General features: G+C 33.5%; 1 protein-coding gene across 1 annotated transcript; it reads left to right on the top strand.

Moving 5' to 3' along the window:
• The first annotated feature begins 6,960 nt into the window (after nucleotides 1-6,960).
• Nucleotides 6,961-9,897, top strand: LOC137742680 (uncharacterized). The gene is made up of 7 exons (XM_068482607.1): nucleotides 6,961-7,573; nucleotides 7,694-7,864; nucleotides 8,009-8,134; nucleotides 8,458-8,604; nucleotides 9,041-9,205; nucleotides 9,424-9,603; nucleotides 9,690-9,897. Exons 1-7 carry the CDS (start codon nucleotides 7,280-7,282, stop codon nucleotides 9,753-9,755), a joined length of 1,149 nt encoding a protein of 382 aa, XP_068338708.1. The 5' UTR covers nucleotides 6,961-7,279; the 3' UTR covers nucleotides 9,756-9,897.
• Nucleotides 9,898-12,890: the final 2,993 nt, after the last annotated feature.

Below are 12,890 nucleotides of genomic sequence, written 5' to 3'. Positions count from 1 at the left end.
ATAATACAATTTTGGGTATTTAAAAACTTACATGTGTCATTATTATTAGAACAGAACGCCACAATGACAATAAACATGTTCTATATAATTCATGGGAATTGTTATTCGTACTCCAAAAATCTCATTTTGCACTCAGAACTTTCTATAATTAGAAAGAAAATTACACTTATGAGGAGTGTAAAATAAGATTTTTGGAGTGCTAATAACAGTTCCCTAATTCATTCTCTTTTTCTATAGCCAAAACTCAATTCAAGTCTCACTTATTTTTTTTGAAATTCAAATGTTGTCACTTGACTCCTTAAAACTTAATATGTGTCTCATTTTGCCTCCTATTGTCAAAGTTTGTTAACAAATCTGTTAAAATTATTTATGTGACACAAACAAAACTCATTGTTGCTAGGGTTGTAAACCAACTCGAAATAGCTCAAGCTTGTACCAGGAATCAACTCTTTTTTGGTTCATGGAAGCTTAGTTTTTGAAAGAAACAAGCCAAGTGTATCGTACTATAGTTTGACTCGTAAAGCTTATAAGCAACTTATTTAAAATTCACGAGACAATTCGAACTAGATTCTACTTCACTATAATTTGCTTTGATGAAAGATCATGTTCGAGCTTTTGCTTTTGGATAACTATATATGTTTACTTTCTTTCTAACTTTAAATTGATTATATTGTTCATCAAAATACAAAAAAAAAAAAAAAAAAAACTTTCAATTGATTATCTTCACTTTTAATTTTCTTTAAGACGAAGATCGATATTATGTTCCCTTCTCTTATTTTGTTTTCAAGGAGAACACAAGTGTGAAAAAAGAAAAATACTACTTTAAAGCATTAGCTTTTAAAATTATATGTCATACTGTTTATATATATATATAATTGTTGTTGTCACAATTTAATTTTTGGAGTTTCAAAAAAAAATATATATATATATATATATATATTATTAAATTGTGTAGGCAAGCAGCGAAGTTCTCTTACAAAAGCATACCATTTTATTGTTTTAAATAGCTCAAATCAGTTTGAGCTCCTTATCGAACTTCAAGTTTTTAAGCTTACTCGAGCTCGGCTCCGATACAAAGCTAGCCAAGTCTAGCTTGAGCTCTAAAAATGAAACAAGTCAAGCTTAGTCAAAGTGATATTTAGTTTGACTCAGCTCGTTACCTTAATTAACTGTTGAAATGTGTGTCACATATCTCTAAAAAGATAAGATGACAAAGAATTATGAAAAGTTTCATTTGTAAAAAAATCTTCTTAGTATTTTTGAATAAATATTACACCAGAGGCATAAATCTTCAGCTTATTAATTATGATCTTTTCATCTTTTGGCAAAAAAAATTATATTCTTTTCACCTCTGGGATCGATCACTGTTTCTTAATTATTTCAATAAATTGTGGGTGGTTGAAATGTTTTTTTCAAGCTTACTATTTGTGCATCATGCAATCATAATTAATATAGAAAAAAAGGATGATAGAACGTATTACTATTGTAAACGAATCAAAGTGTTCACAAGGAAGTCTTGCTTTAGATAAAAGTTAAGTAAGAAAAAGTCCCAATGTTTTGGGCTCATTGATTTTACATGTAAGTGGAGTGTAAAATTTCGCTTTTTCGAGAGAAATGGAGGATACAGACAAAAGCGATGAAATAAAAGAGATCTGAGTGATTAGAAAGTTAAAAACAAGATCAATTCCACCTTAAATAAACATGGCGTAAACTCAATCCCGTTATTTTAGATTTTTTTTGTTTTTTTTTTTTTTTTTTTGGATTGACCTTAACAAGAGTACAATTTGTTTGTATTTAACTGTTGCACCAAATTCAGTTTTCCCTTCAAACTTTTTAGGTTACTTAGAGCATCTCCAAAGGAGATGTCAAATTTTAAACATCAAAATGATAGTTGATAGCTTATGTGGCAATTTGACATTTTGTACAATATTTTGCTCCACCCTGATATGTTAAATAATAATGTTATTTAATAAACTTTTTATCTTTTTGTGGAGTCCAATAATTAAGCCAACCAATCAAATATTTCAAAAACATAACAACATTTATTATATATTATATTAATCTATTAAAAAATCATTTAATGAATTTGATATCTGCTGTCAAATTTGACTTTAAAAGGCTTTACCTTCAAATGACTCAACACCACATAAGAAATTGAAGGCTCGGTTGGAGAGAGTTTGCTGCCATTTTTTACTGTTGTATGCCTACGTGACAATTTTAACATCTCCTTTGGAGATGCTCTTATTGGTTATAATATTGACTGAAATTTATAAAAAAAAAAAAAGAAAAGAAAAAGGATAGGTGAATAAAAATTAGTAAAAAAAAAGAAAATTAAAAGCAATACAAGTATATTTATACAAATAAAACTGAAGCAGATGACACTTTTATCACAATGACTGCAGGCAATCATGTTTATGCATGTTTATGCATCTTTATGCAAGTTCGATTTTCACTAATCTCCCTCCTCTTAACAACTAACAATAAATCTACTTACACTACCTTTTGTAAAAAAGATATAAATAAAACTGACATACTTACTCTTACACTCTTATATATAGAGCTCACATAAGTATATAGTTGAAGATAGATTGGGTCCATTGGGAGACCTTGTCCAGGATTCCCTGAGAGAATATGGGTGTCCGATCCATGTCCTCATCTCCTCGCAAAAGGACTCTCTATATGATGATTCCTTTATAGCTCAGGCAAACAAGTAAGTACGATCACGTGTGGTTATGTCTTCATGTGCATGTGTACACCAGCACAATGTTGCAAAGTTGAAACGATCAACAACTCTTTAATTAATTTTCTTATAATTTGACACCAAAATAATGGAGTTTGCCACCGCCGTCAGAGCCACCCCATGTTTGTTTTGTCTGGGAAAAGGGTAGCCACTGGCCATGCCACCCTCTCTTTACCTACCATTTTCATATTTCATTCACACCACCACCACCATATTCTAACAACCAACATCAGAAAGCCGTGCGTACATTCAAAGTACTTATAATTATAGCACGTTCCCTTCATTTCAATTTGTAAATAATATAAGGAAGACTTTAGATGCGGTCCTTAGCTATGAATATTCTTTGATTGAAACGTTGTTAGTTTTTAATTTTTGGTCGAGGTCCCTGAAATCAATGTGATCATTTATTTATGTGTACGTTACTATATTTTTTAAATTAAAAATTTTATTTGTTTATATAAATGAGATTTTAAATAAAAAACCATAATTTGTGGGATTAAAAATATTAAAATATAAATATACTACTGTGTGTGTGTATATAAACATGGTACATTCATCAAAATTAACCAAAAAAATTATTGTATCAAAACATGGGTACATTCTTCAAAATCACCAAAAAAAAAAGAAGATGGTAGGCTTAATAACATTAGTAAATTTCTTCGATTAAACTTGACATGGATACATTTTAAAATCAAAGAAAAAAGAATGTACCCATATAAGTTTAAAAATGGATTTAAAAAAATAGAATAGATTTTATATATATATATAAAAAAAAGGTACATTTTACATATAACAAATTGGTATATTTAAGAATGAGTACATTTTAAGATTAAAAAGTTTTACATGAATACCCATATAATTAGCATGGGTACATTTAGCAAAAATAAATAAAAATAAATAAATAAATAAATAAATAAATATATATATATATATATATAATGGGTTCAAATACAAATAAACTTTAAAAAATATGGGTACAAATTAAAACTGAAAAGAAAATTGGTACAAATTAAAAAAGAATTAAAAATAAAAAATGGGTACAAACTAAAACTAAAAATATATGATAAAATTTAGTCATAAATATAAATATACTAATTGTGACATCCCATATCGTACAGGGGAGTGATCCTTATATGTATATTCTCATCCCTACCTAGCACAAGGCCTTTTGGGAACTCACTGGATTCAGGTTCCATAGGAACTCCGAAGTTAAGCGAGAAAGGGGCTAGAGCAATCCCATGATGGGTGACCCACTGGGAAGTTGCTCGTGAGTTCCCAAAAACAAAACCGTGAGGGAATGGTAAGCCCAAAGCGGACAATATCGTGCTACGGTGGTGGAGCGGGCCTGAGAAGTGATCCACCACGAGCGGGGATGTGACAATTGGTATCAGAGCCTAACCCTGGCCGTGGTGTGCCGACGAGGACGTCGGGTCCCTAAGGGGGGTGGATTGTGACATCCACATCGCCCAGGGAAGTGATCCTTATATGTATATTTCCATCCCTACCTAGCACAAGGCCTTTTGGGAACTCACTGGCTTCGGGTTCCATAGGAACTCCGAAGTTAAGCGAGAAGTGGGCTAGAGCAATCTCATGATGGATGACCCACTGGGAAGTTGCTCGTGAGTTCCCAAAAACAAAACCGTGAGGGAATGGTAAGCCCAAAGCGAACAATATCGTGCTACGGTGGTGGAGCGGGCCCAGGAAGTGATCCGCCCCGGACCGGGATGTGACACTAATTGTAACATTTTTAACATTAAATGAATATATGTAGAAATAAAAAAATATTTTATTATTAAAATAATTAATGATATTATTAATACCCAAGGACCTTGATCAAAAATTAAAAAGGAATAGGTTGTTGGTTTTTAATTTTTGATCGAGGTCCCTTAAATCAATAGGATCATTTATTTCTATGTACGTTACTACATTTTTTAAATTAGAAATTGTAGTTGTTTATATAAATGAGATTTTAAATAAAAAACCATAATTTGTGGGATTAAAAATATTAAAATATAAATATACTATTGTGTGTGTGTGTGTATATAAACATGGTACATTCATCAAAATTAACCAAAAAAATATTGTATCAAAACATGGGTACATTCTTCAAAATCACAAAAAATAAAAATAAAAAAGATATTAGGCTTAATAACATTAGTAAATTTCTTAGATTAAACTTGACATGGATACATTTTAAAATCAAAGAAAAAAGAATGTACCCATATAATATAAGTTTAAAAATGGATTTTAAAAAATTGAATAGATTTTATATATAAAAAAAAAGGGTACATTTTACATATAACAAATTGGTATATTTAAGAATGAGTACATTTTAAGATTAAAAAGTTTTACATGAATGGGTACATATAATTAGCATGGGTACATTTAGCAAAAATAAAAAATAAAAAATAATATATATATATGGGTTCAAATACAAATAAACTTTAAAAAATATGAGCACAAAAAGAAATTAATATATGGGTACAAATTAAAACTGAAAAGAAAATTGGTACAAAATAAAAAAGAATTATAAATTTAAAATGGGTACAAACAAAAACTAAAAATATATGATAAAAAATTTAGTCATAAATATAAATATACTAATTGTAACATTTTTAACATTAAATGAATATATTTAGAAATAAAAAAAATATTATTAAAATAATTAATGATATTATTAATACCCAAGGACCTTGATCAAAAATTAAAAAGGAATATGATTTTAATCAATGAAATAGCAAAATGAAGGATGAGAACCTAATTTCTCCGTAATATAAAGACAAGGTCTCGCTTGGTGACTCAGGCGTGACAGAATAAGAGTAATTAAAATGGACATGAACACGTACAAAATTCATTTTAGGACCTAGCAACTATTTTCAAATTTGATATTTTTATGTCTTGTACTGTATACAAGATATTTCGCATGGACGTAATGGTTTTCGATTTGATTGGTTTTGTATGGTTTTAATTGTTTCCTCAATTCTCAATCCAAGATCCCATCTATAGCATTCTCTTTAAGTCAAGTGTACAAAGACAATTGTCGCACACCCCTTTTCATTTTTCATACACCTTTGTTAATTTTTGTCCATTGATCTTCTTCAATTCATTTAATTCGATAGTTGAAAATTGAGAGTGATGTGTGAGAAGTAAAAATACGTGTGCATATAAGACTACCCTTATTTTTAACTTGAACTATTAATGAGTTGGTAAGACTTTTGTTATGCAAGCAGCAACTGTGACTTGTCCATGTCTGCTATTATATAGTGTGTTATTGATAAGAGCAAGCAACCCAACTAAGGAGTCATTGTTCTTTTGTTGCGTATATAACAAATTGATTTGAATACCAAAAAGAATGGCAAAGAAAAAACTGGACTTAAAAACAATGAACATGACCAATAAGCTCGTAGTGATGCCCCTTTTTTTCAATATTTAAAATGCGTTCAAAATTTAAATTAGTTTTCCATCCAAAAACAGAAGAAAAAAACTTGTTATATGTTGATCGAGTGTAAGCGTATATTTCGTATTGGCATTTTAAGTTTCAAGTATGTAGTGTCAAACATGTAGATTGAACGTAGAGCACGAATTTTAGAGTGTCCTTTGACTTTTGGACATGGCTAGGACATGATTAAACAATTGTCATGACATGTTTGGCGTCAGTTTGTCATTATATTTAAAATTTCAGGACTCAAATTGAAAATTTTAAAAACTATACGATCAAACTATAAAATTTGAGAATTCTTTTAAAGACCCAACCCTATCTCCCTATTCACACTTAATCTATTTGGAATAAGACATTAATATTAGGGTTTTTTATATGCAACGCAACTTTATACTAAAAGGGCGAGAGATTTGTTTTATTGGTTAAGAGTATTTACTCTTGTTCTTGAGCCCCTTGTTCGATTCCTCCTTTCCTTAAGATTGCCTGTATCAAGAAACAAGGAGCAATTTAAGCACAATTAATCAACATAACAAGTTAATATTGAACTTGCCATTCACTGAAGCCGAACCAAATATACCTCTTACTACAAGTGAAACTACAATTGTCAATTGTATTTAGAGTTCGGCTTACATACTGTTGAATTTGGAAAAGAAAATGGGTCCCTTTTGTGACTATGTCTTGTGTACAAGAAAAAGGCCCATCTCCGAAACCCTGGGCCGATCAAAGCACTAGGCTCAAATCAAAAGAACAGTAACTCTGTTTCAAAGGAAAGTAGGAGGGGCGTTGACGAACGCAACACAGACAGACAGGTGAGTTTCGGAAGAAAGAGAGCCGATTCATTCGGCTGAAGGCGGAGGAAGGAGATCTTCTTCTCTGTGACTGTACTAGGGTTTCCAAAAACTAGGGCTTTCTTCATCCGCCCTCTTCAGTTTCCAATCCGTGCAGTCGCAGGGAGACTCTGTTTTTCCGGAAGCAAAACGCAGGAAAAAGAGAGCAAAAGCTCGGGTTTTGAATGAGAGGCGAGTGTCATAGGCTCAGAAATTGATTTGGGAATTACGGTTTTGAAATTCGATTGCGTGGAGGAAAGAGGGTAGTCGGAAATGGCTTACAGAAGAAGGCAGCAGGTTTCGTCGTCGTCATCGACATCAAGCACGAGCTTTCGATTTGAAGAAGAGGAAGATAAATCTCTGTACCCGCTACCTTTGCTGCAGTCCGACGATTCGCTTGCGGCCAAAGCTATTCGAGCCTCGTCGGCGCATCGCGACTCCTCTCTCTCCTCCGCTTACGCTGCTCGCGGTGCCCAGGCTCCTGTCAACTCCTCCTCCCCAACGTCCTCATTCCCTTCCCGATATTCCAACCCCTCCACTACTGCATCCTCTTCTCCGTCCTCCAAGGTCTTTGGATTCATAGGCTTTTGTGCTTTTTCATCCGTGAATTGTGTGTTTTGTTGCATCCGGTTGCGGTTTTTATTCTGCCAATTACTTAAATTTTGTTGCTTTTTGTGGGATTTTCAGTCGCATGAGTATACTTCATTCAAGAATGTGAATGAATCCAAACATGGGTTTTGGGGTGTTCTTGCTAGAAAAGCCAAAGCCATTCTCGACGACGACGATAATGGGGCTCATGATTATGATTCACCCCGAACAACAAGGGTGGACATGCCATCTACACCTACAAGGGGTAAGGTGAGATACAGTCTTCATCGTGCCTTTATAGTAGCTTGGCATTTTCAAAAGACTTATAGTTGCTGCTGCATTGTTTAATGATTGTGTATTTTTAGACTAATAGCATTTAATACTCTAATTTGTGTATCTACTAACTATTTGCAGTATCCTGAACCAAACCAATTTGTTGAGAGCCGCGGAAAGACAGAGAATCCCCCATTACAGAAGGGATTGGGTGCATTTACATCATCACTTAGTTACATTAGTGGCACCATTGGGAATGCTTTGGAGGTAGGCAATGTGAATTTATGTTAAATTGACCTTTGAGTTTAAACATTTTTCTCATGCTTCCAAAAGTAATTCCAATATTTCACCCGCTGTTTCACTTTTTTCTTGAAACGTAGTATAGGTATCCTGGTGTGTTTATAAATAATGCTAATAAGAATGGAACATTGACTCTATGCGTGTGTTTTTGCATCTGGACAAAGTCATTGCATTATGCATATTTATGCAATTTTATCTTTGACTGTCTCTATACTCTGGAGTTGGTCCAATAATTGGTACTTGTGTGTATTTGATCATATATGCACCGTCTACCGTTCACTCTTTGACAGGAGGGTCGTACGATTGTTGAGAAGGGGACTGCAGACATTATTCAAGAGACTCGTAAGCATATCAGGAAAAAGCCTAGTGATTCTGCGCAAAAATCACAATCTCAGACGCAAGCTGACCTCGAACTCCAATTGAAGGCATCTCGCGACGTAAGGTGGCAACTTTTGTGTCACTGGTTGATATAATAGATGTTTCTTGGTGTGGGTTGAGCTTTTCAAATTTGTTATTATAGTGGGATATGAACAATGTTGGAATCTTGGAATAGTTTAATAGGATGTAACTAGTTTTCTTCTATCATGTATGAAAATCAATTGAATCTGATGTGCCCCAACACTTAATGGAATGAAAAGTCTCGAATGACTTCAATGCTTCATCCATAAGCTTTGCAATTGGGCTCATGCGTAGCATCTTTTGAACCATAGGCTTAGTGCCGCCCACTCTATCTTATTTATAAGAGCAGGAAAAAGGAGGAATTTTAAGATGGCCGAGTTTTATACAAAATGCCTTCTATCATAGTTGTTTGATGTTTTTATGTTACTTGTAATAGTAAGATGCATGATTTGCCCTTTTGTTTTTGCACTACAGGTTGCAATGGCAATGGCTGCCAAAGCAAAACTTCTTCTTCGGGAGTTGAAGACTGTCAAAGCAGATTTTGCTTTTGCGAAGGAGCGATGTGCTCAGCTGGAGGAAGAAAACAAAATCCTTCGGGAGAATCGTGAAAGGGGAGACAACCCTGAAGATGATGATATGGTATCCATTTTTTTCCATTTCTTCACTTCTAGTGTTTTTTGGTTCATTCTGTCACATTGCCACTTTCCTTTCTTAATTTCTGTTGAGACTTGTGAAAGTTACGATATTCCGGTACAGTAATCTCCTTGTTTACATTGCAATGTTTGTGCATCATATCTCTTTCTATATCCATAATGGCATTGGGTTGCAATGTGTTTGATAATAATATTTCTGTTCAGATAAGACTGCAATTGGAAACCCTGTTGGCAGAAAAGGCTAGATTGGCACACGAAAATTCAGTATATGCACGTGAAAACCGTTTCTTAAGGGAGGTTGTCGAATATCACCAACTCACTATGCAGGATGTTGTATACTTGGATGAGGGAAATGAAGAAGTCACCGAAGTTTATCCCATCAAGGTACCTTCTAGTTTCCAGTCTTTCCTAGTCCCTGTTTCCCCCACTGCCTTCTTGACCGACTTTGACGTAACTTTTCATCAACTCAGGTCATCCCTCCTTATCCTTCACAGCCATCAGAAGTCCAGGGAGCTTCCCAAAATACTTCCCAATGATGGAAAATGGCACCGAATAACGCTGAATCTTTTCCTCTTTGATTGGCAAAGGGATATGTACTTTCAACAAAGGCTTGAATTTGTAGCAATATTATCTGTTGTTTGTAATATACTTTTTGCCATGTATAATCGGTCCTCCCAATCGCTTGGCCTGTATGTGATGTAGTTCATGTGTTGTGAGTTTTAAGCTTTCAAGCTTGTGATTCCACAACGTTAATTTATTAGTGCTTGGGAGTTGAATTATCTCTTTGCATATTTATACCAACAGCCACAAATTTGAATGGACGAGAGAAATTTACATGCAAGTGGGATGATAAGCTGGTGGTATCCGAAGCCTATCATAATGTCATATGTTTTAGTTTCTCACATAATATTGCGTTTTTGGTTTGTGATACCGCAAGTTTGGGGTCCTAGTTGCGTGTAATTTATCCTCGATATCAATGTGCAACAGAGTAGATGTATTAAATATAATTGAACAGATGGTCTCATCCCCCTCACAAGCTTATTTTTAAAAATTGAATGCTCTATAAACTTGGGGTATGAACTTTGGTCACATGAAATGAAAGGTTTTGGACCAACAAATCAAATGCGGTGTATAAATAGTATTCCACCTGCCCATGTGACATTTTACTAAAGCATTAAAAATCATGAAATTCTGAAGCATATGCCAACTACACAAGGTCGCCATTGATTATTTGTTCATATTTGGCGACTACTGAATAGTTTGGAAAAATCAACAGTTTAGATTTTACATATAAGGATTTAGTGGATCTTGCAATGATTAAGTCTTGCATAAAACGTTCATCACTGAGTGGAATGTAGCATTTTAACTGAACATACTTCGATGTCAAAGCCTTCAAACAAGAAAGCAACTTTAACTAAACAGTTATACCGCTACTCTATAAACATGTGTTTATACATGACATTATATTATTGACATGAAATACCGCAATAACGATATACAATATGCCATGAAATGAGTCATCTTTATATAGAGTCATGGGTACTAGTGGGCTCATTTTCGTACAACTAGATGGACTAATGATTCAGAATCGGACTGACTACTTTTCTTTATTTCTTTTGAGGAATCAAAGAGATGGATAGATAGCATGACGGTTAGTTTAAAACAAGGAATATTTGCCTAATATAGTTTTAACTACTTTCCTATGTGCCAGTTGAGCAAACAACTTCAAGACAGATGTAATGTCCAAAGGTTGTGGACAGCTCCTTGCTTACCTTTTTTTTCTTTAAGAATTCATTTCATTCGGCGCCCTACTTATGCATCAAATCTTTAAATATATGAACATAATTATATTGGAATGCTACTCTGAACTTTTCAATCAAACTTTCTCGTTTTATCTGTACGGTTGTCTGTATCATTCTATAACGTTGTATTACGGTTGGAATCGTTTATTTTTTAAATTAAGCTTTAAAGATAAACTTTAACAGAAGAAAATCAACCAAATCAGAAATTGTTTTTGTTTTATTAACGTTGGTGAAATTTTAGTATCTAACTAAATAACAAGGTTCATTAGTTACTGACTGTCCATAAGATGACTAAACGATTTTAAATTTAGTTGATTATTGACGGAACTGATTAAAAAATGAATTAAAAAACAAGCGATTTGAATCTTCGTGCATATTCTAAGATGATAGGGTAAAACGAGAAGATTTATAAAAATAGGTTGCTAGCATATATTACTCTAATTTTAGTTTACAAAAACAGAGTGATTAAACTACCTTGTTTGTTCGTTTTTTTTTTTTTTTTTAAATTGTTTTTTGTTTTACTTTTCTCTTAAGACATGGTTGGAAATGAAGCATAGCTGCATAGGATTCCTCTAATAGGCAAAGCACGTTGCGCCGGAGACAACAATGCAGGTAGGGATCAAAACAGTCCCATGTCGCCTTTGGGAACCTCCCAAAATTATTAAAATCATGCACATCTTGCAAAACCCTAATGACATTGTTTTTGTGTATTCATTTAGTTATACCAAACACAACTTACCACCATTATATTAAAAGGGGGTGACCCCAAGTCAGTAAGGCTCTCCGTTTTGTGTGGGGGTCATGAGTGGGGAGAGGAGGGAAAAATGTCTATCCTACGTAGTCGTACTCCTGTTTTGCAAAGAAACTGTTTTCACGACTCGAACCCATAATTTTTAGGTCACAAAGGAGCAACATTTCCGTTGTGCTAAGACTCGCCCCCACAACATTACATAGGATGAGGCAAAAATAAACTAAATCAAAATACTTTTGAGATGCATTGAGGCTAGATTTTGGTGTTCGAGCGTTGTTGTATCCCTCTTTACCAGTAATTATAATGTGTTAAGTTCAATTTTCATTAATGATGAATCTGATGCCAAATAAAAAAGTAGGGAAACTCCATGAACCAAAAGTACAATTATATTTAAAATTATATACGCCAACAATACATGTACAATTGTATTTAGTATTCATCGTTGATACGTGGTTACGTAAATGAATAAAGAAGTTTCTCATTGTGTAGAGCGTTGGTCAAACTAGCTGCCATCAAAATCATATCCTATGACCTCAAGTTTCCAAGAATACCAAGTTGTGGTTCATAGAGCAACCGACTTCAACTAACCAAACTCTTTATATTCAAAGAACAAGAAGACAACTTGACACTCCCATCCTTGCATTAAGACCATTATTGCACTGTTTTTGTAAATTCATAATTTTTTTTATAAAGGGAATCAATTCGTGTTTTGGTCACGGTAGTTCATTTTTTTTAGGACAAGTAAGACCAGAGATATTTCAGCTTTTCCTAGCCACCATCATGATACCAAAGCCAAGAATTGAACCCAAGATGTATCGTGTGGAACACAGACCTAAAATTTGTCCCCAATCACAGGACCACTTCGTGGTGGATAATTTGTACTAAACGTAATTAAAAAACAGACCATGCTTTAATAATCCTCTTCTACATGTGAACAATCATCAGATATAAATAAGGGAATTGTTATTGGCACTCCAAAAATCTCATTTTACACTCCAAACTTTCTATATTTGGAAAGAAAAATACACTTGTAAGGAGTGTAGAATAAAATTTTTGTAGTGATAATAATAATTTTCATAAATAAATACAATAGAAATACGTAACTACTTGTGTACAAT

This window comes from Pyrus communis, chromosome 8, assembly GCF_963583255.1.
Source record: "Pyrus communis chromosome 8, drPyrComm1.1, whole genome shotgun sequence".
Taxonomy (NCBI): domain Eukaryota; kingdom Viridiplantae; phylum Streptophyta; class Magnoliopsida; order Rosales; family Rosaceae; genus Pyrus; species Pyrus communis.
The sequence above is the reverse complement of the archived record's forward strand: the minus strand, read 5'-3'. Positions and strand labels throughout refer to the sequence as shown.